At 45.8% G+C, this 19,217-nt stretch overlaps 1 protein-coding gene across 2 annotated transcripts in view; it reads right to left on the bottom strand.

The window, feature by feature from the left end:
- Positions 1 to 19,217, bottom strand: part of RXRA (retinoid X receptor alpha) — a 228,971-nt gene that overhangs the window by 7,284 nt on the left and 202,470 nt on the right. For both annotated transcript variants that reach the window (XM_032767609.2, XM_032767610.2), the window contains 4 exons: positions 17,768 to 17,897; positions 10,060 to 10,192; positions 8,858 to 8,949; positions 5,579 to 5,684 (listed from right to left, as the gene is read on the bottom strand). In XM_032767609.2, coding sequence (XP_032623500.1) covers positions 5,579 to 5,684; positions 8,858 to 8,949; positions 10,060 to 10,192; positions 17,768 to 17,897 — 461 coding nt within the window. The remainder of the gene's footprint in view (positions 1 to 5,578; positions 5,685 to 8,857; positions 8,950 to 10,059; positions 10,193 to 17,767; positions 17,898 to 19,217) is intronic.

Raw genomic sequence — 19,217 nt, 5'->3', positions numbered from 1 at the left:
TATTGAAGTCATTTTCCTGTATTGGTTGTGTGAGTCTTACACAATAGCACAGGAGAGAAGAAACATATTGGGCCAGGGCACCAGTTCAGTGAAGACAACAGCTCAGCATCTGGCCCTCCCCATTTTTTCCCCTTTGGAAACAGGAAAATGTGACTGTAAAACCACAAAAACCAGCCAGGGGGTTGGAGTGACTTTTAACTCATTTCATGAAACTGACTAGATGACAGCCTGACTGCATCTCTTTACTAAAGTAACACAGTAACTGACAACAGACAGCAGCGCCATACGTCACTCTTCACTGATATCTCCAGGCAGGTACCCTGCTTCCACTGCTCTAAGCCTTTGGGACCCACTGGCAAAGCAGAAATGTGGATTGAGGGGCACTATACCCGGGGTGAATCAAATGGAAGATGGCAGCATCTTCTCAAGCAGGGGGTTGAAGTTGGAGATCAGGTAAAGACTCCACTGTATGTGCCAGGGCAGGTGTCAAAACACAGCCCCTCCTCCTCTCGCTGGGTTGGGTGAGCAGCTCCCACTTCTCTTTGGCTGGGGTTTTGGGAGCTGCTCATCTACATTATACACCGGGTAAAAGGAGCTCTCTCCCTCCGCTCAGCCCAGCAGAGGTGCTTTTCCTGTTGCAGCCACAATGCTTTAAAAAACTTGCTGACAAACATACAAGGGCTTTGATGCTTCATGAGAAAGTCTTTCAAAACACAGGAGAAACAGCGTTTGGCACTGAGGGACACGCAAAGCCGGAGCAGCATCATGGGTTTAAGGAGCTGGCTCTGTGGCCTCAAAAGCTCCCCAGCAGTGGGAGACAGACAGGCCCTGGTGATTTTTGGCAAAACCCTGAATGTGAGAGACCCCACAAGGCTGGCCAGCAGCTCTGGGGAAGGCTGTGCTCTGCCTGCCCTGAATCTAGAATCCAGTGGAGAGTGGCCAGCTGGTGGGGAATTCATTCCAGGCACCAGTGAAGAGAGGAGGCCAGGAGCTCCCTTTAGCTGGGGTAGCTGCGATGTGGCTCCTCAATACAATGTGGATTTGGACCTCAGGGTAAACTATGTGACGTACTCGCAATTCCTGTTCGTTTGGGATAAAGGGCTCAGGCCAAATAAGTTAGGAATTGCATAGGGCTCAGATGCAGAACTGTCTCTTCAGAGACCCTTCCCCACCTCCACCCCCAGAGCAGCTTCATGAGATCTCTGCCCAGCTCGTTTGGCTCCCCCTCCCCCCACCCCACTACACATCACAGCGCTCTGGATGAAGGTTTTAAAAAAATTCCTATTAATAATAGAGAATGTCTTTATTTATTTATTTTTAGTGTCCCCATTGCAAGCAGGAGCTTTAAAATAAGCAATGGAGTTTCTAGGCTGGATCTGGGCCAGCGAAAAGGAGTATGTGTGGGGGCGTTGGGGGGGGGGAGACTGTGTGCTCTTATATATATATGTGTGTGTGTGTGTGTATTTGCTGAGCTGGAAAGAGCAGTGGGACAAGGGCCAGAAAAAACAGATCAGTCCTGCCATCCCATCCAGGAAGTTTCACTCTAAACCAAACCAGATGATGTTAATTTAACTGTGAGATAACCAGACCACAGCACAATGCACCAGGGCTGGGGCTGGGCCAGGAGAGAAGGGAGCTGATCGCATGAGGCTGCTTCATGTCACGTACACACCAAGCCCTCCCTGCTAGAGCAGCAGAGACTCAGTTATGTTTGGCCTGGGAATGTTTTCCTTAGCCTGGCTGTTGTGCAGGAGTAGCTTATTTGGTGCACGAGCATTTACACTATTCTTGTGAGTAAAGTTCCCAGAGTACAATATTTATTTATAGTCTTGGAGGAAGGGCATCTGAAACTCACCAGTGGACCATCTAGTCTCTGGCAGTGCCTACTGCGGGATGATCCAGTAAATTGCCCACAGAGAACTCAACTGTCCATTGTTCTACCAGGGGAGGAATTTCTTCCTGACCCCAAATGGGGATCATGTTCTGTCATTTTATTTATTTATCAGGAGGTCATCTAGTCTAACCCCCTGCTCAAAGCAGGACCAACCCATCTAAATCATCCCAGCCAGGGCTTTGTCAAGCCGGGCCTTAAAAGCCTCTAAGGATGGAGATTCCACCACCTCCCTAGGTAACCCATTCCAGTCCTTCAGCACCCTCCTAGTGAAAAAGTTTTTCCTACTATCCAACCTAGACCTCCCCCACTGCAACTTGAGACCATTGCTTCTTGTTTTGCCATCTGCCACCACTGAGAACAGCCAAGCTCCATCCTCTTTGGAACCCCCCTTCAAGTACTGTAGTTGAAGGCTGCTATCAAATCCCCCCTCACTCTTCTCTTCTGCAGACTAAATAACCTCCGTTCCCATAGCCTCTCCTCATAAGTCATGTGCCCCAGCCCCCTCACAACATTTTCGGGCCCTCTGCTGGACCTCTCCAATTTGAGTCCAACATGCTTTTCTGTGGTTGGGGACGACCAAACTAGGATGCAAATACATCACAGATACGGACTCTAACCGCAGGGTAGCCGAATAGAGGGAGCTGATATATAATCACTTTCCTTGGAGATTTCTGACACTGCGGCAACACTTCCTACTAATGCCAGAGCCCAACTATGCCAGATAGCGCTCTTGGCAACAAGCGGCACACCAGTTGAGCACTCATATCCCAGCTTCTTGATCCACTGTAAATCAACACCCCGGTCCTTTTCTGACAGTAACTGCATGCTTAAGCAGCAGTTCAGATCTCAGCCAATTGTCAGCATGTAGACAGAGTGCATGGGATTCTTCCGTCCTAAGTGCAGGACTCTGCACTTGTCCTTGTTGAACCTCATTAGATTTCTTTTAGCCCAGTTCTCCAAGGATGGAGCGTGGAGATGGAGACCCCTTGTATGTCTGAACCTAGCTTTTGTGTTACTGTGAAGTCTTAATTCCTGTAACTGTCTAATCCATTTTGGAAAACCTATTCAGCTCCCTACTTTCAGTTATACCACTTGGCAGCAAGGCATGTCACAACTTAATGATAATTATACCCTGCACTTAGTTAGAGCTCTGTGTTTTTGCTTTCACAGCTCTTTGCGAAGGACTGTATCCCTGTCCCCATTACTGATGGAAAATGTGAGGCACAAAATAGTTAGGTGACTGGTTCAGTGTCACACAACTCAGTGATGTTGCCAGGAATAGAACTCAAGACTCCCGTCCGCTGGACTATAGTAACGGTCATATGATGCACTGAATATTTCTTCCATTTCATGCTGATCACTAGTGTAGTCCTCAGAGTAGAGATCTCTAGTGGAGTCCTCACACCTTAGTTGAGCTGTGTCAAAGCCATTCAGATCTTCATGGGTTTTGGAATGGTTTTCTGAGAACATTTGCTTTGGTTTTGATCCAGGTAGGTTCACATCTCCCAAGTCTCAGGTTCCAATGAATCCAGAAACTCAACTGGTCACAACTCTGGATCCCACCCTGCTTCCATGAAGTCTGCCCAGATCTCAGGTGCAAACAAAGGAGTAGTGATGAGCACAGGCTGGAAAGTTCAATGTGGATTTTACACACCCCTCCAAAGACAGGGATGTTTGCATCTGGGGGCTTGGGTCAGTCCATTGCTGAGGAAGAGGGCCTGATTTTCAAAGGCAGCTCCCATTGTGGCAATTATGGCTGGCCATTTATTTTGAGCCCAGATGGGAGTTGAGCTCTTTTGAAAATTACTACAAAGCTCAGTCAAAATTGGGAACAGGTTTGCTTAAAAGGTGAAATTTACATGAACCTGAGTTGGCTTCAGAGCTGGTGAGAGGATCCAAAACTTATATGAATTGCATGTGGTTTTCTAGGCTCCAACCAACCTTTCTTGTCCTGTTCTCCAAGGTTACCAACCACCTCCCACCATCCTCTAAACCAAACAAAGTCGGCAATAATATTCACACTGTTTTTAAGCCCATTCTGACAATCTTACAAACACTGTTTGATTACAGTCCCAGCAGCCATGGGTTTGAGCCTCGCCCGATCTCACCCTGAAAGAGCCCCTCCTGTTTACCCAGCTGTAGAATGGGTACGTGATCCACAAGGTTAGGGTACTCAAAGATGGTCAGACATAATGCTTGCTACATTGCTCACTTGTGCACTACTAGCTATGGAAACTGAGGCATCTTAAACCACATCATTCCGATGAGGCATCCCTGGCACAGGGCGGCTTTGAATTTTGATACTGAAGTCCAGAACACTGCAACATCAAAGCAATTCTGGGTTGGCACGACGGCTCTCAATTGTTGCATGAATCAATTACTGTTGTAAGAGGATCCATTTTTTCGACTGTCCAGAAAGGAAGCTCAGAAAGCCAGCTGAGATGTGAATCCAAATTTCTAAACTATTTTGCCGTTTTTACGGATATACGCATTCCTTAACTGACTTGTACCAACAGGCAATTCACAGTGCATTCCTTCATTTTGTTCCTGACAGTCACATAGCTGAAAGTTGCCAACTCCAAGCTGTGACTGGGGAAAATGCACCCATTCAATTCTGGAATGATCCAGGGAAGCACTGTGAATTTCTCCTCCTGTTCCCAGCTGAAGGGAGATGGAGAGGAGGGGGGAGAGAGAGAGAAAGGAGGAGCTTCAACTGAGGCTTTTGCTTTCCAGCCATGATGCTCATGTGCCACTGAAAATTAGTTCCATGTGTGTCTTGTTTTTCCGTGGTTTATTCTTGGTGGTTTCCCCTGGAGCACACTCATCCCATTGCTATACGTTTCTAGTGGTTAAAGCAAGGGACCAGAAGGAACCCAACGGTTCTATTCCCGGCACTGACTTGCTGCGTGACCTTGTGCAAGTTGGATCACTTCTCTGTGCCTCCATTGGCCGTTCAGTAAAATGGGGGTGGTGACACTTCTGCACCTCATAATGGGGGGGCTTGTGAGGCTCCACTGATCAGGCAGGGCAAAAATTAATGGTTTTGCTTCAATCGCGTTGCCTCCACCTAAACTAGCAGGGAAGTGTAGTTCTCAGTCTCCATTTACTCATCTATGGAAGGTTAACATTACCTACCTAGATGATTATTGCAAATCTTAAGTCTTGTAAAGGGTCTGTGCGCTCCAGACAAAAAGCATTGCCTGCAGCAGGGGTCAGCAACCTTTCAGAAGTGGTGGGCTGAGTCTTCATTTATTCACTCTGATCTAAGGTTTCGGGTGCCAGTCATACATTTTAACATTTTTAGAAGGTCTCTTTCTAGAAGTCTATAATATATAACCAAACTATTGTTGTATGTAAAGTAAATAAGGTTTTTAAAATGTTTAAGAGGCTTCATTTAAAACTAAAATGCAGAGCGCCCTGGACCAGTGGCCAGGATCTGGGCACTGTGAGTGCCACTGAAAATCAGCTCGCGTGCCGCCTTTGGCATGTGTGCCATAGGTTGCCTACCCTGGCCTACAGTCAGGGCATAGTGTTCTTATTACTTAGAATGGGGAGGAGGCGCTTCTTGGAACCCTTCCCCAGGAGCATTTTGGATGGCACTGCAGACAGGTCTTGTCTAGTAGCAAAGAACAGGAGCTTGGTGCCAGCCCTGCCCATGGCAGGCATCCATGCTCAGACACTCACCTTCCAGGCTGGTCAGGGTATTTGTGTTTGCAGTATGCCTCTAGTGACGCGTACACCTTCTCACGCAAAGCCTCCACCTCAGCGGGGTTGGAGAGTCCTTTCGAGTCTGAAACACAACAAGGACCCTTAGCTGAGACTAAGGCACATTTTGGAGCATGTTGGACATTTCCAGGATGGAGACAACAGGTGAGTGAGGAGTATCGACTGGTGGGCCGTGTACATCCAGAGCCATCCCCTAATGGCCAGCTAAGGGGAGTGGATGTCTCTGGTCACTGGTTTGATTCTGGCCTAGTTTGGTGGTGACTGAACAGCACTTTAGGGGCACCTAATTGGAGAGGACTGTTTGGTGCCCTCTGGGAAATGAGTCAGGACTGATGGGGGAAGGTGTTTATCTCAGTTTAGTTCCCAGCACTTGGGCTGTTGGCTGGCTCAGCACAAAGGCCGAGAGCAGAATGGAAATGGAGACCGAATTGCTCTGTCAATCCTAGAATGGAGTCTCTCCCCCCACCCCCAGGACATGGCCATGGTACAACTCAGAGGAGCAGCGTGCTGCAGGGGATGGGGATGGAGACCTGACTTGATAGTGCTTTCATTCCTCAGCTTCTTCCACAAGCAACAGAACTCAAGTCAGGCAATTGTTGAATGTCTCTCCCTGTTTGGGAAATCAGCGTCCCCTTCCGGCCCAGGAAACCAGCTAGCTGGATGAAGAGAACGAGCCAGGGAACTAGACATGGGATGGACACAAGAACTGATGACCTTCATCAGCCAGCTATGCCTGCTTTTACGCTGCGAGGGAGGAGTGAGGAGGGGAGTAGGAGGCCATCTATTGTTTCTACCGCAGCCCAATTAATCCCCTGTAAGAAAGAGCTATAAAGAACAGCTCTGGAGCTAGCGAGCTCATTACATCCTCAGGACGGATACAGCACTCGTGTCAACCCTGCCACCTCTCTACAGCCAGAGGGGGAGTTTGGTCTCCAAGTTGATTTAATCCGTAGCCTCATTGCTGAGACTGCCATTAAAGGGGCTGGTGGTACAACTGCTGGTGGATTTTACTCACTGGGAATTGGATTTCGATTGCCCTAACTAAACAGCAATAAGGTTCAGCTGCTCCAGAGCTGGCCTGGGTGGGAAGCAGCAAGCAACAGAATCTCCGCTTCATTCGTCAATCCCCTGAGCCCTGGGCCTCAACCCTAACATGACATTAACCCTGTAGTTAGAGGACAAGAGAGGATTGGGCCCATTTTAAGCCTTGGCCTCCTGGCAGAGGCTGCCAACAAGGGGGACAGTTAGCACCAGCTATGGTGCTAGTGGTTTTTGCCATGTGGACACAAGGGAACTGGTCTGAGACCACCGATCTCATTTCATGCAGGCCACTGAACTGCCATCAGTGGGTGGCAACTTCTGGTGGCTACCGATCTGGATTGCAAAAGTAAATTAAAATATCTTGAAAGGGTTTTAAAAAAATAACATGGCAGAGTTACACTCAAATATTTCTTACTCTGACAAATCCAGTTATGCTGACTAATCTCAGATTTGGGTTTATCCCCTTCGATTTATCTACTATGCTGTGCTGCCATATTCATCCCTAGCCTGCAGTCTGAATCCCAGCCACTTTATGCATCAGTTCAGTGGGTTCTGGGAGAGCTCAAGCGATTGTGTCTGACAGTGGCCGCTGGACAGATAATCAGCTGTCGGATTGGCTTTGCCTGACTAAGATTCAATCCTCCCCACTCCAAATCCAGCACTTTGGTTCACTCCAGTGATTACGAGCCCTCATCAAAAAGCTTTAAGCTCCCCCAAGCCACTGACTTTTAGTTTTGCTCAAATGCAAACCACGGCACAAGGACCAAAAGAAAGCCCTTTTTTTGACAGCTCTCTATGGGACTTGGTCAGTATTTACATTCCCCAGCTGATCCCTCGGACAATCTCACGCCTTCTGCACAGCAAGACCTAAGTGACTTAGAAGCCTATATCTCCTTTTCAAATGCGACTTAGGTATTTAGGAGCCTAAATCCTATTGACTTTCAATGAGACTGAGGCTCCTAACTCAGTCACATGTTGCAATGCTGAGTGAAGCCATGGCTAAATGCTTTTACAAATCTGGGCCCTTGTCCATTTTTTGGAAGGGTGAAAGGACTCCCAAGGGGATATCAATCCAACGATCTCCTCGAGCAAATGTGTCATGAGAACCTCTCCAAGATTTTCTTCTTTTGCCAGACATGGTCGTTCCCAAATTATTGATGATTAATGAGAAACCAACAACAACGATCAGTAAGGTTTACTGGAACATACAGCTAGTGGAGTGTTAGTTACATGGAGAAATGCCATCCTCAGAGTTGTTTTGTTAGGGATAAATCATCTTAATCTGATGAGCTGTGTGTGTGTGTGTGGTGCTGGTTCTCACAAAATCCCACAATTATGGCCTAGTGCGGGGTTCTATCATACTCCCTATCCAGCTGCTAAACAAGCGTTTCACATGGATCCAGTTACTAAGTTTGCTAGAGTGTTGGACACTATATGGAATCAAGAGTAATTAATACTGGCCACCATTTTGGTTTTGCCTTGGAGACATCCTTTTTTAGAAGGCAGCTACAAAGTAGTTCTCTAGTTTCAATCCACTTTTGCACCTGTTGGGAGATAACAGAACAGCTTTGACTTCTGAAATCTCCGATAATTTTGCCTTTGTCGGTCTGCAGGCATAAAACGGTGCAGGATTCCATGAAGATCAGTTCAGCAGTGCCCATTAACACCACCTGAGAATCTGGCCTGTTGGACGCAACTAGGAAAACCCTTGTGACTACATATGGTCCAAGCAATCTTCCGAAGAAGTGATATCAGCTGGCTTTTGTGCTGTGCTAAGCTCAATTCCTAGTTAGCCTGCACCTACAAGAGAACCCTAATATCTGTAATGTTTCCCTCTCCCCAGGAGGAAATGCCCCTTAGTCTGACAATGAAATATTATATTCACTTTAGAATGGGGAGATTTAAGAGGTGATTATGGCTATTTCTCTAGGCATTATATACACCAGCCCTAGACGGAAGGAGGAACCGCACCCAATACACTGATAGGGTAAACAGGCATATTTATAGCATCACACACTCCCATCTCTGGACCTCCCCTTTGATTTTCTTTCTCCTCTCTTTCACTTGCCTCTCACTGTATCTGGTGCCAAGAGTTATTTACAACAGCATTTTACAGTCAATAAAAGAAAGAGCCAAAAGAACAAGAGCCCCAGCCAAGCCTGAATTGGGACATTAAGACAGAGCAGCTGAATGTACCAGGATTGAAGAGGACAATGGCTCGCAGGCAGCCCAGCTCCGTCTTGTCCATCTGCATGTCTCGCATTTTTGACACGAGTTCTGTCAGTACTCTGCAGGGAGACAAAAATCCCATGGGATCAGCATGAACAAAAACAGCCCCTCAACTGATGTCATCTGGAGTAGGTCTGTTGAAGCTAATGAACAGTGCCAATATGTACCAGCTGAAGATTTCCCCCCTGCTCTCTCCCCATTCTCCTGTTGCACAAACATAATCCAAGCTGGGTGCCTATGGTTCCTGAGAGACACAGTGAGGACCATAAAGGCTAGCTTCGGAGCGAGTTTCGTAAGGACTCTAACACTGGAGAAAGGCTAAAAAGTAAAAAGACAGGTATCCAAAAAGCAATTTCGTCTGCTGGCAATTTTTATTATTCCCTTTTCTCTTGTTGCAAGTGTATTGGCCCAGCTATTCCAGTGAGATCCTGCAGTGAAGTCGGGATCCCACTCCTGTGACCTCACAGGAAATGAATCTTGTCACCCAGTTCCGAAAAGGGACTGAATGAGGCAAAGATAATGAGCAGTCCCTTGGTCGCAACCCAGCTATCTCTGAGAATTATCAAGGGCAGATGATGCAGTCACAATGTGAGTGGCGTTCTGAGTAATAACTGGGTCAGACAGTAGGAAAGTCTCACATTAAAACACTTTGCCAAAGCAGTAGATTAAATGCACCCTAAGACCAGGAGAGTGGCGCCAGCTGGGTATTTTTGGTGCCTTTATGTTGTTCAGAGTGAAAATCAAATATTTTGGTCCAATTAAAGATGACAAGCACAATAAACAAGCATCCTCTTCATGGCATTAGAGCCAGCTGGCCCACATGAAAGATGTGTTAATTTGCTTTGGGTAAGGAGCTCACAAATTATTCTGGGCTGGATTTTTCTGCACGCTTAGAAGTAGAGACTTGAGGTTGCAGCCTGGACTGACATGGATGGCAAGTTTCCATATGCATAGCATGACCAATACATCTCAGTCCTGGCCATCAGTCCCATCCCCTCAAACCAAACCCCCATGTCACAGCTCCACCAACAAACCTTAGCCCTGACCTTAGCCCTGACCTCCACCAACAAACCTTAGCCCAAACTGCTATTCCAGTCTTCCCCACCCTCAGCTCTGCCAATGCACCTCAGCCTAGACCCCTTCCACAACATCTGGCGTCAGCCCCCCACCTATCAAAGATGGCGCCAACTCCTGCGCTGTGAGCGCTGTTCCGATGCACATGGAGGCCGGTGGCCAGGAGGATCCCATCTTTCACAGCTATGGAACGGTGGGAGAAGGAGGCGATTAGGAGCTCATTCCAGCCTGAAGAGAAGAGACAACGAAGGATGACAGTTAATACCCATGGCTCCCCTACGGCTTTAGGAATCCCAGGCACTAGCCTGCTCCAAGAATTGAGGAGGGGTCATTGCAGAACAGGTCTTGGCCCCACCCTGCCTGCTTTTCTTTGGTATCCACCCCTCTTGCAGGACTCCTGAGTTAGATGCCAAACATTCTACAGAAAGATCCCTTTCCTGGTTGTTGGAGGAGAAAATATGGGAAGAAGCAGTAAATAGATTAAAAAAAATCTATTGCCAACGTTAGGTAATAGAGGCCATCTCCTCTACAAACATAATGCTAGCATTCGAGCAAATCATTCCCCTCCCCCAAGTCTCTCTGTGCAGACAGCAAATGACCTGTGTATGTGTGTGTAACTACACATACCTAATGTGGCCTAATACCCATGACATGTGTCCAATAAGGAGCTACTACTAATGCTGTTTCCAAGCAATAAGCATGCAAAGGAGCTAAGAGCCTGTGATTCAAATGCGTGCTTCTGAAAACTGGTGGAGATATTGTCTGTTTTGGTCCCCGCCTTAGCCTGCAAAGCTCTTCAGGGCAGGTTCCATCTCTTTGCTCTGTGTTTGTATAGAGTAATGGGGCCCAGGTCGATAACTGGGGCCACCAGACATTATTCCAACACAAATAAATAATGTATTCCATGTTGTTTTATTTCTTTATAGCGTAGGTGGTTGTCTTATTAGAAGTTGTCATTGGAAGTCAGGCATCTGTGAAGGTATATATATTATACCTTCTGAGCTTAGATACTAAGGGGATAGCTACAGCTGGTTAAAAAGCATGTGTGTGTGTGTGTGTGTAGAGGGGGGATTTCAAAAAAAAAAATCCCCACATTTCCACATTCAAATTTTCATCAAAAAATCAAAATTCCGGAATCTCTTGACATGCTCTACTGACAGGTGCGTTGGAAACATCCAAGATGGATAGGAAAAGATGGGTCTGCTAGTAGAACTGGGAGCTAGGACTCCATGACGCAATTGCTTGGCTCTGCCATTGACTTGCGATGTGACCTTGCATAAGTCACTTCATCTTGTGTGCCTCAGTTTCCTCATCTATAAAACCGGGCTAACAACCCCAACCTACCTCACTAAGGAGGGGGAGGCTTACTTGATGTTTGTACATTGCTTTGAGAATCTCAGGTGAAAGGAGCTAGAGAAGCGCAAAGTATCTGATTTCTTCATCTGACAGAGCTGCCTATTGGCGAAAGCTGGAGACTCAAATTCTAGTTCCACCTCCAGTCACTGTAATTTACACGCTAATCAGTAGACAAGCCCGTTTCCACAGAGAGGTGTGTATTGCCCTCTGTTGGCGCCCGGGTGAACTGCAGCAGTATATCAATAAGCTGGAAAAGCAAGACCGCCACAGAAGAAATTCTTCTCTACTAACCCTTCCCTCACTCCCCTTCACTTCCCTCACTCCCAGGCATCTCTGGGAGACGTCATGAAGAAAACAACTTCTGCTGGTGGCTGATACTTATATCAGCAATAAGCATTAGGTCCAGGTATGCTGGTGAGTAGCTTGGTTAGGGATTGTCATATTTACACACTTTTGCAATCATGGGCTATGCGCAAGGTATGCCATTAGAATGACATTCAAGGGATAAAGTCCACTGTTTCTAAACGACCATAGAATGTTTCCACCCCAATTAAGAGAACATTCTATGACTAACTCCAGGGAGGGATCTGGCAGCTACAGAGGAGTTTGCAACGCTGCATACCACAAGAGGGAACAAGGGCAAGACATGGGGGCTGGAATAGGGAATATGCATTAACCATGCGTTACAACTGCTTGTGAACTTCTGCTGGTATCACACTGGAAGGTGTTGTGTGAGCTTCCTCCATGTAGCTCTGCAATTCCAGACCCAGACTTTCCACACAGCTTTAAATAGTGAAATTCAGTGCTGGCTTGCAGCCCTTCCCCTGTTCCTGTCCTCAGCAGGCCCTACACACCAATGCCAATGCTTCTCAGCCCCATCCAACTGCACCCTGCCAGTCCTTGCCATTTTCCCCTACAGCGCTGCAATGCTGCCAGGCCAGCTTCCAGCACAAACCAGGCTATTCCAGACCCGGGCCTCTCAAAACCTGGGATGCTCCCACCAGGCAAAAGAGGTTTTGTGTGTGTGATGGTTTTGTGTGGTCAGTCGACATCTGCATTATTATTTTTAAGAGGGAGACATTTCAGATAATCAGCACAGCATTAATTATTTGTCTTTAGCACCTAGAGGATCCAACCCAGATGAGGTATCCATTTATGCGGACTACTGTACACACACATATTAAGACACAGTCCCTGCCCCAAAGAGCTTACAATCTAAACAGACAAGACAAAGAAGGGGGAAAAAATAAAGTCATATCATCCCCATTTTGCAGATGGGGAACTGAGGCACACAGATTATCTGGTTTACTGAACATCAGACAAGAAATCTGTGGAACAGCTGCAAATTAGGAACATGGGATTGGAAAGGATGTCTTGGGTCATCAAGTCCAATGCTGTACTATTGTAGGCATTCGCTGGGTATAACCCAGTTCATAAACTTATCAAACTTAGGTGAGTTGGGGGTCTTGTCCTCCCTATCCTTGTTTGTAGGCTGCTCTAGTACCCCACTCCTCTGATGGTTTGAAACCTTCTGATTTCCAGCCTAAATTTATTCATGGCTAGTGTATCCCCGTTTATTCTTGTGCCAACGCTGTTGTTTGTTACATAGCTCTTCTTCCACTATGTATTTATAGAGAGCAATCAGGTCCAGTCTCAGCCTTCTTTTTGCAAGGCTAAACAAGCCAAACTCTGTCAGTCTCCTCTCGTGAGATGAGCCCTCCATTCCCCTGATCGTGCTAGCGGCCCTTCTCTGAACCTGATCCTGTTTGAATTCAACTTTCTTGAACACGGGCGACCAGAAATTACATCATATTCCAGATGAGGTCTGATCAGTGCCTTGTACAATGGCATTACTACTTCCCTAGCTCTACTGGAAACCTCTCTCCAGATACATCCTAGGATCGCATCTGAACCCAGATCTCCTGGATCCCAGTGGCTTTATCCCAAGACCATCCCTTCTCCTCAAGACTATTTGGGGGGAGAGGGATAGCTCAGTGGTTTGAGCATTAGCCTGCTAAATCTAGGGTTCTGAGCTCAATCCTTGAGGGGGCCATTTGGGGACCTGGAGTAAAAATCTGGGGGATTGGTCCTGCTTTGAGTAGGGGGTTGGACTAGATGACCTCCTGAGGTCCCTTCCAACCCTAATATTCTATGACTAGCTTTCTTCTCACCGTAAGTAAACCCAAGTCTGCCCATGCTGGTTTCACTTGTAACACCAACCTAGGCACCTGACAGCAAAGAGGCCAGTGGGTTAACAACCTGCACTACTAAAAGTCTCAGTAAGCCATTCGGTCCCATTAAAAAAAATCCATACACCAATCAGAGAATCTGTCTTAGATCTTTGGCCAGCCCACTGTCTAAGATGCAAGACCACCTCAGATTACCTTAGTCATCTCAACTATAATTCAGACTTGGAAAGGAAAAAACAACAACATGAAAGCAGGTTTAAAAACTTGGATTTTTTCTTCCCCTTGAGAAAGTTCTAAGAGGGGGGATTTTAAATGATTAAAGATTACATGGCACGGCTGATTGAGGGCCCATCTAGCTCCTGCTCATCAGAAGATGCGAGTTCCATTTATTTTGCCACAGAGGATGCATGGATGAATCCAACTGATGCTCTTAGCTAAATTTTAATACTTAAATATTTCATAGGCAGCTGTTCTCAGCAGGCCGCTCTCTTCACTCAATAATAGATAAAGCCACTAGTTAAAAGACTTTAGGGAGGTTATCTGAGGCCCCACTTGATAGAGACACCTGGATTTTGATTCTCTGTTGGAGTTTTTCCTGGCACTGCTTTTCCAGGTCCTGGCATTTTGCCTTCCTTGGTAGAATCTGCCTCTTGGGCACATGGTTAGGAGACATTAAAACAATGCTAAAGGTCAGAGCAATGATGGAACCTACATTGCTGAGGTGCTATAAAGTTGGAGTAGCCCTTGTAAAATTTGACTCACCCAAGCTGGTAAATTTTACAAGGCAGCCTTTGGGAATTAAGAGTTTGCACCGGGGAAGTCAATACAGATTGACAGCAAAAAAAATGTGGCGGTAGGGTAAGAACATTCACAGAAAATGGACCTGATGCTGATCACACTTACAAGCCGTTAACTTTGAAGGAGTCACTCCAGATTTACACCAGTCTATAGCTGAAATCAGAATCATGCAATTGTTTGAACATAAGAACATAAGAACAGCCATACTGGGTCAGACCAAAGGTCCATCTAGCCCAGTATCCTGTCTTCTGACAGTGGCCAATGCCAGCTGCCCCAGAGGAAATGAATAGGTGATCATCAAGTGATCCACTTCCTGTCGCTCATTCTCATGCTCATGCTTAAAAGGCAATACGAACAAAATTACAGGGACAACATCAAGTAATTTAGGCCTCAAATTTGAGTTTTGTTCATTTCATTTTATTTTTTACAAAACTGAGAACTGTTGTCATGATTTTTTAAATATACATGGAATATTGATCTTTGTTTGGATTCAACCATTCTCCCTCTATGGTTTTTGCATACAGTTCTCACTTTGAAGATCCCATTCCTGTAGAGATTGTTTTTCCAAATACTCTTCTACCAGGAAGCTTTAGAGATGCTTTTTTAAAATAAAGCTTTTGGCATTTTTCATAGAAGGCCCTGCGAGTGCTTTACAAACACTGATTTACCGATCCTCACAACACTCCTGGAAATTAGAGAAAGTATTATTACTGATGGGCCAGCTGGAGATTATACGACTTGCTCTAGGTCATAGCGAGTGGCAGACCTGGGAATAGAACCCAGGAGTCCTGATTCCCAGGCCACTGCTGTAACCAACAGATGAAAACGATGACTTACTGCGGCAATCCAATTAAATTCCAATGAAATGAAAAGGTGAGAAATTCAAAACTGACATAAGGAAATACTTTTTTCAGGTGTGTCATTAAACTGTGGAACTCATTGCCACAAGACATTATTTGGACCAAGAATTTAACAGGAGTTTGGAGATCCCTCTGAGACAGTCACTCAGAGATCTACGGATGAGAACTGCTATATAACAGCTAGGTAATATTATTTATATGAATAATGAAAATATGAAGAATTACAATAGTTAATGATGACAAAAATTTTGGAAGGGATATTAACCCCCATGCTTCGGGTTTACGCCTATTTCTAACTATTAGAGGCCAGGAGGAGGATCTGTGTAGGGAGCAGATTATTCCATGCCTGCCTATCTCACAGTTCTTACAGCTTCCTCTGACACATCTAGTACTGGCCACGTCCAAGATAGGGTGCCGGACCACTCGTATCTTGGATCTGGCAATCCCTATGTATGTAATGACACCAAATGGATGTGTGCACATGGGTGCCTCCTCTAGGACAGGGGCAACGGATTGGCTTTATTGTGTATTTCATAGCTGTTCATTTTTTGAAACAGGCCTTCATCTAAGGAGTAAGAAACCTGAAATGTGGTAACTGAGATGGAGCAATATTTAGATTTCACTAACCTGGGCAGTGTTGTTTCTAACTCAACTTTGGCTCATTAGACTACGGTTGTTCCAGTGCATGAATGGGAATGGGGTGCAAATGCTGTGGGCTTTTCCCTCCAGAAAAACGTGCTTTGCAAAGAAGAAAACTGGGGAGTGGAAGGGGAGGGGGGAATTAGGGGATCTGACAACTCTGGAAAACCCCCTCTGTAAACCATCCCACTGGTCCTTATCTCAGGATTTTATCCTGCCATCCATCACCTGCCATGTAAAAATCAATAGCAACAACAAAAGTCTCCTCGTGGACTTCGTGGTGTCTCTGGATCTTCTCCCTTTTCGGGGTAAAAATTGCTTGGAGTTCTCTCTTTTGTTGCTTTTGGTTGACTGATTTGTTGCAAGTCACTCTCACTGTTGTGGAAAGGAGTTTTGAAGAAGGCTTTGCAGCATTTCCAAAAGACAGGCAGACTCTGGATTCACATAATCTTCTCTGATAGTCTGGTGCTTAGGTGGATCCCTGTGGCTGAGACTGCTTTTGTCCTCAGCTCTCAAGTTCTTAATCCTGACCCTTATCACATGTGACCAAGGTGTAGAGCACTCTTTAGAGATGAAAGACCTAATGCATTCCATTCTGCTTCTTTTTTTGTCTGCTGCACTTTCTGTGCAGAATGAGGAATTGGCACCTCAGGGATGCTATTAGTATTATTATAATATGTACCCAGTAGCACCTAGAAACCCCAGTCGAGATGGGGGACCCATTGTGTTTCGCACTGTACATAAGCAAAGTAAGACAGGCCTTGTCTTAGGCGATTTACAATGTAAGTAGGCAAGGCAAGCAAAGGAAGTATTATTATCTCCATTTTACAGATGAGCAACTGAGGCACAGAGACTGATTTCAATGGGAATTTGGCACCTAAATACCTTTGATGATCTGAGCCTATGTGACTCACCTAAGGTCACACAAGAAGTTTGGAACAGAGCCAGAAACTGAACCCAGATCTCCAGTGTCTCAGTCTAGTGCCTTAACCATTAACAGCACCCCATGCAGGGCTGTAACTCATCTGTGCACCAAACAGAGCTTTGATTTCTGACTTTCTACATAGCAACACTTTTTATTGTGAAGTACAGAGCTATGAGTTATGGTTGGGTTTCAGGGTAATTTTTTTTTCCAATTTCTTCCTTAATATCAACTTTGCCATTTGCTGGAGGCAATTTTAATAAGATAATGTATCCATACACTTTGAATATGCAGGCAAAATATTCTGTGATGACAAGCCAAAACCTTTTTAATCAGCTATATTTACCTTATCTGACAATCAGAGCTATGCAAACAGTTTCATGCCCAAACCCCGCACCTGTCAAGTTTTAGCTTTGGATTCTCACCCCTTCTATTTTCTGTGCATACCTTCCAGCATTTGGTCTGCAATCTGCACAGGAGAAGGTATTTTTTAACAGCTCACTGCTTTTAGCCTGCCCCCAGTAGTTCCTCTGCAGAGACAGGCAATTCAGAATGAGCCTGGAGAATTGTATTTTTATCTCTGTGGGTGGAAAAGGACGGGTGATTCTCCCCCGCATCTCTGTTTTTAATTTTGATCATACATTTTATTTTGGTGAAATCTGGCAAAGCCCCAAATCCAGTTCTCTTTCAAGTCTCTGTGTGAGAGGAAGATATTACATGGTTTCTTCAGATTTCAGCAACCCATCCAAATTCTGATACGCTTGCCTCTCAGAAAAGATGAACAGGAGTGATTCTCGGGCTGACTGGCAGCGGGCTCTACACTTTGGAGCAGGCTCAGTGATGTGTTTCTTAGGGCTTTTAAAATCCTTCTTGGCAAATAAATTAGCAGCAACTAAAAGGTAGACATGACTAGTAGCCTTCAGGTTGTAGTATACTAACTATAAATATAACATTCGTCTTCAGCAGAGCATCCCACCTACACCAACCAGCCCTGTTTAGATCTTCCTCCTATGTCCCCTCACTAAGATATCCCTCTTACCTGCTCTGAGTAAGATGACCTGGTCATCCAACGGCAGTTCTGAAAAATGGGGAATTCTCTTTGCCCATTCCACCAAGGTGAAGAGCTGTTTATCTGCTGCTTGGCATATGTTGGTTACTGGGTCATTGGGCTGCAAAGAAAAGAAGACTTAGAATGAGGCACAACAATGTAGCACAGGACAAAGAGGAGGGATCAGACAAGCAGCTGAGATGGATCCTTTCGGTCTGAGGGATCCGAGGAGCAGGATCAGCTCTCTCACACGATCACTACTCTGCAGTAGAATGACTCAAGGTTAAGGCCCATGAGTCTGGCTAAGTATCACCCCAGGCTAGGGATTTCACTACAACAGTACAGTGCCACACTGTGGGGATGGCAAAGGTTGAAGTTTAGCATCTGCCTTTAAAGGAGGAAATTTCAAGCAATGCACAATTTCGGCCAGTTGAAAAATGGAAGGTGACCATGTGCACACAATAAAATGTCAGGACTTCTGACACTGAGGGTTAATGGATTAATCTCTGGCCACTACTGACGTAGATTCCATCTGCACTACTGATATCTCATTGCACAGAGACCTGGAAGATAGGAGGAGAAATGGCTAACCTGACAAGATCTTACCTGTAAAAATTTTACCAGAGCCTCTAAAAACCAGCCAAACAGGCTCTGTCATGTAAAGGGGGCTGAGCTCGCTGGCCTAAGAGAATCCTTTACAACAATCCATCAAATTCTGAATGCTCAGGTTTGCCTATGTGGAGGACGTTCACGAAGCCTCTCACATCTTCGTACTTATTATCTGTGTTACAGTAACGCCACAAGGTGCCAACGGAGATCACAGCCCCAGTATCTCAGGCGCAGTACCTATACTCTAGTGAGACACAGGCATTGACCTGAAGAGATCTCAATCTAAACAGACGAGGCAGACAAAGGGTGGGAGGGAAAGATGAGGAAGAGAAAGGCGCAGTGACTTGTGCAAAGTGAGCCAGCAGCATAGTCGGGAGCAGAAAGCTAGGTGTCCTGATGTCCAACACCCTATCCACTAGAGAGATCATGCTACCTCTCAATATCCGACTCTAGCCAATGCTGCTTGGGTTTCGTAATCATTGCAAACCAAGCCAACACAAAGAGGAAAGAAAAAAAACCCTCTCTCAGATACCCCCTGCTGGGGATGGAACAGTTCACGCGTTCCAAGCATCAGAATGTCATAATTCAATAAAACACAACAATAGGGGCTGTTATAAGCATAAGTCCCAATTCTGAACCTTAGTGTCCAAAATGTGGATGCTTGCATGAAACCTCCAAGCTTAATTACCAGCTTAGATCGGATAGCGCTGCCACCAGCCAGAATTCCCAGTGTCTGGCGCACTCTGGTCTCCCCAAAACCTTCCCTGGGGGACCCCAAGACTCAGATGTCCTGAGTCTACAACAAAGGGAAATAACCCCCTCCCCTTGTCTC

This window comes from Chelonoidis abingdonii, chromosome 24, assembly GCF_003597395.2.
Source record: "Chelonoidis abingdonii isolate Lonesome George chromosome 24, CheloAbing_2.0, whole genome shotgun sequence".
Classification (NCBI taxonomy): domain Eukaryota; kingdom Metazoa; phylum Chordata; order Testudines; family Testudinidae; genus Chelonoidis; species Chelonoidis abingdonii.
The sequence above is the reverse complement of the archived record's forward strand: the minus strand, read 5'-3'. Positions and strand labels throughout refer to the sequence as shown.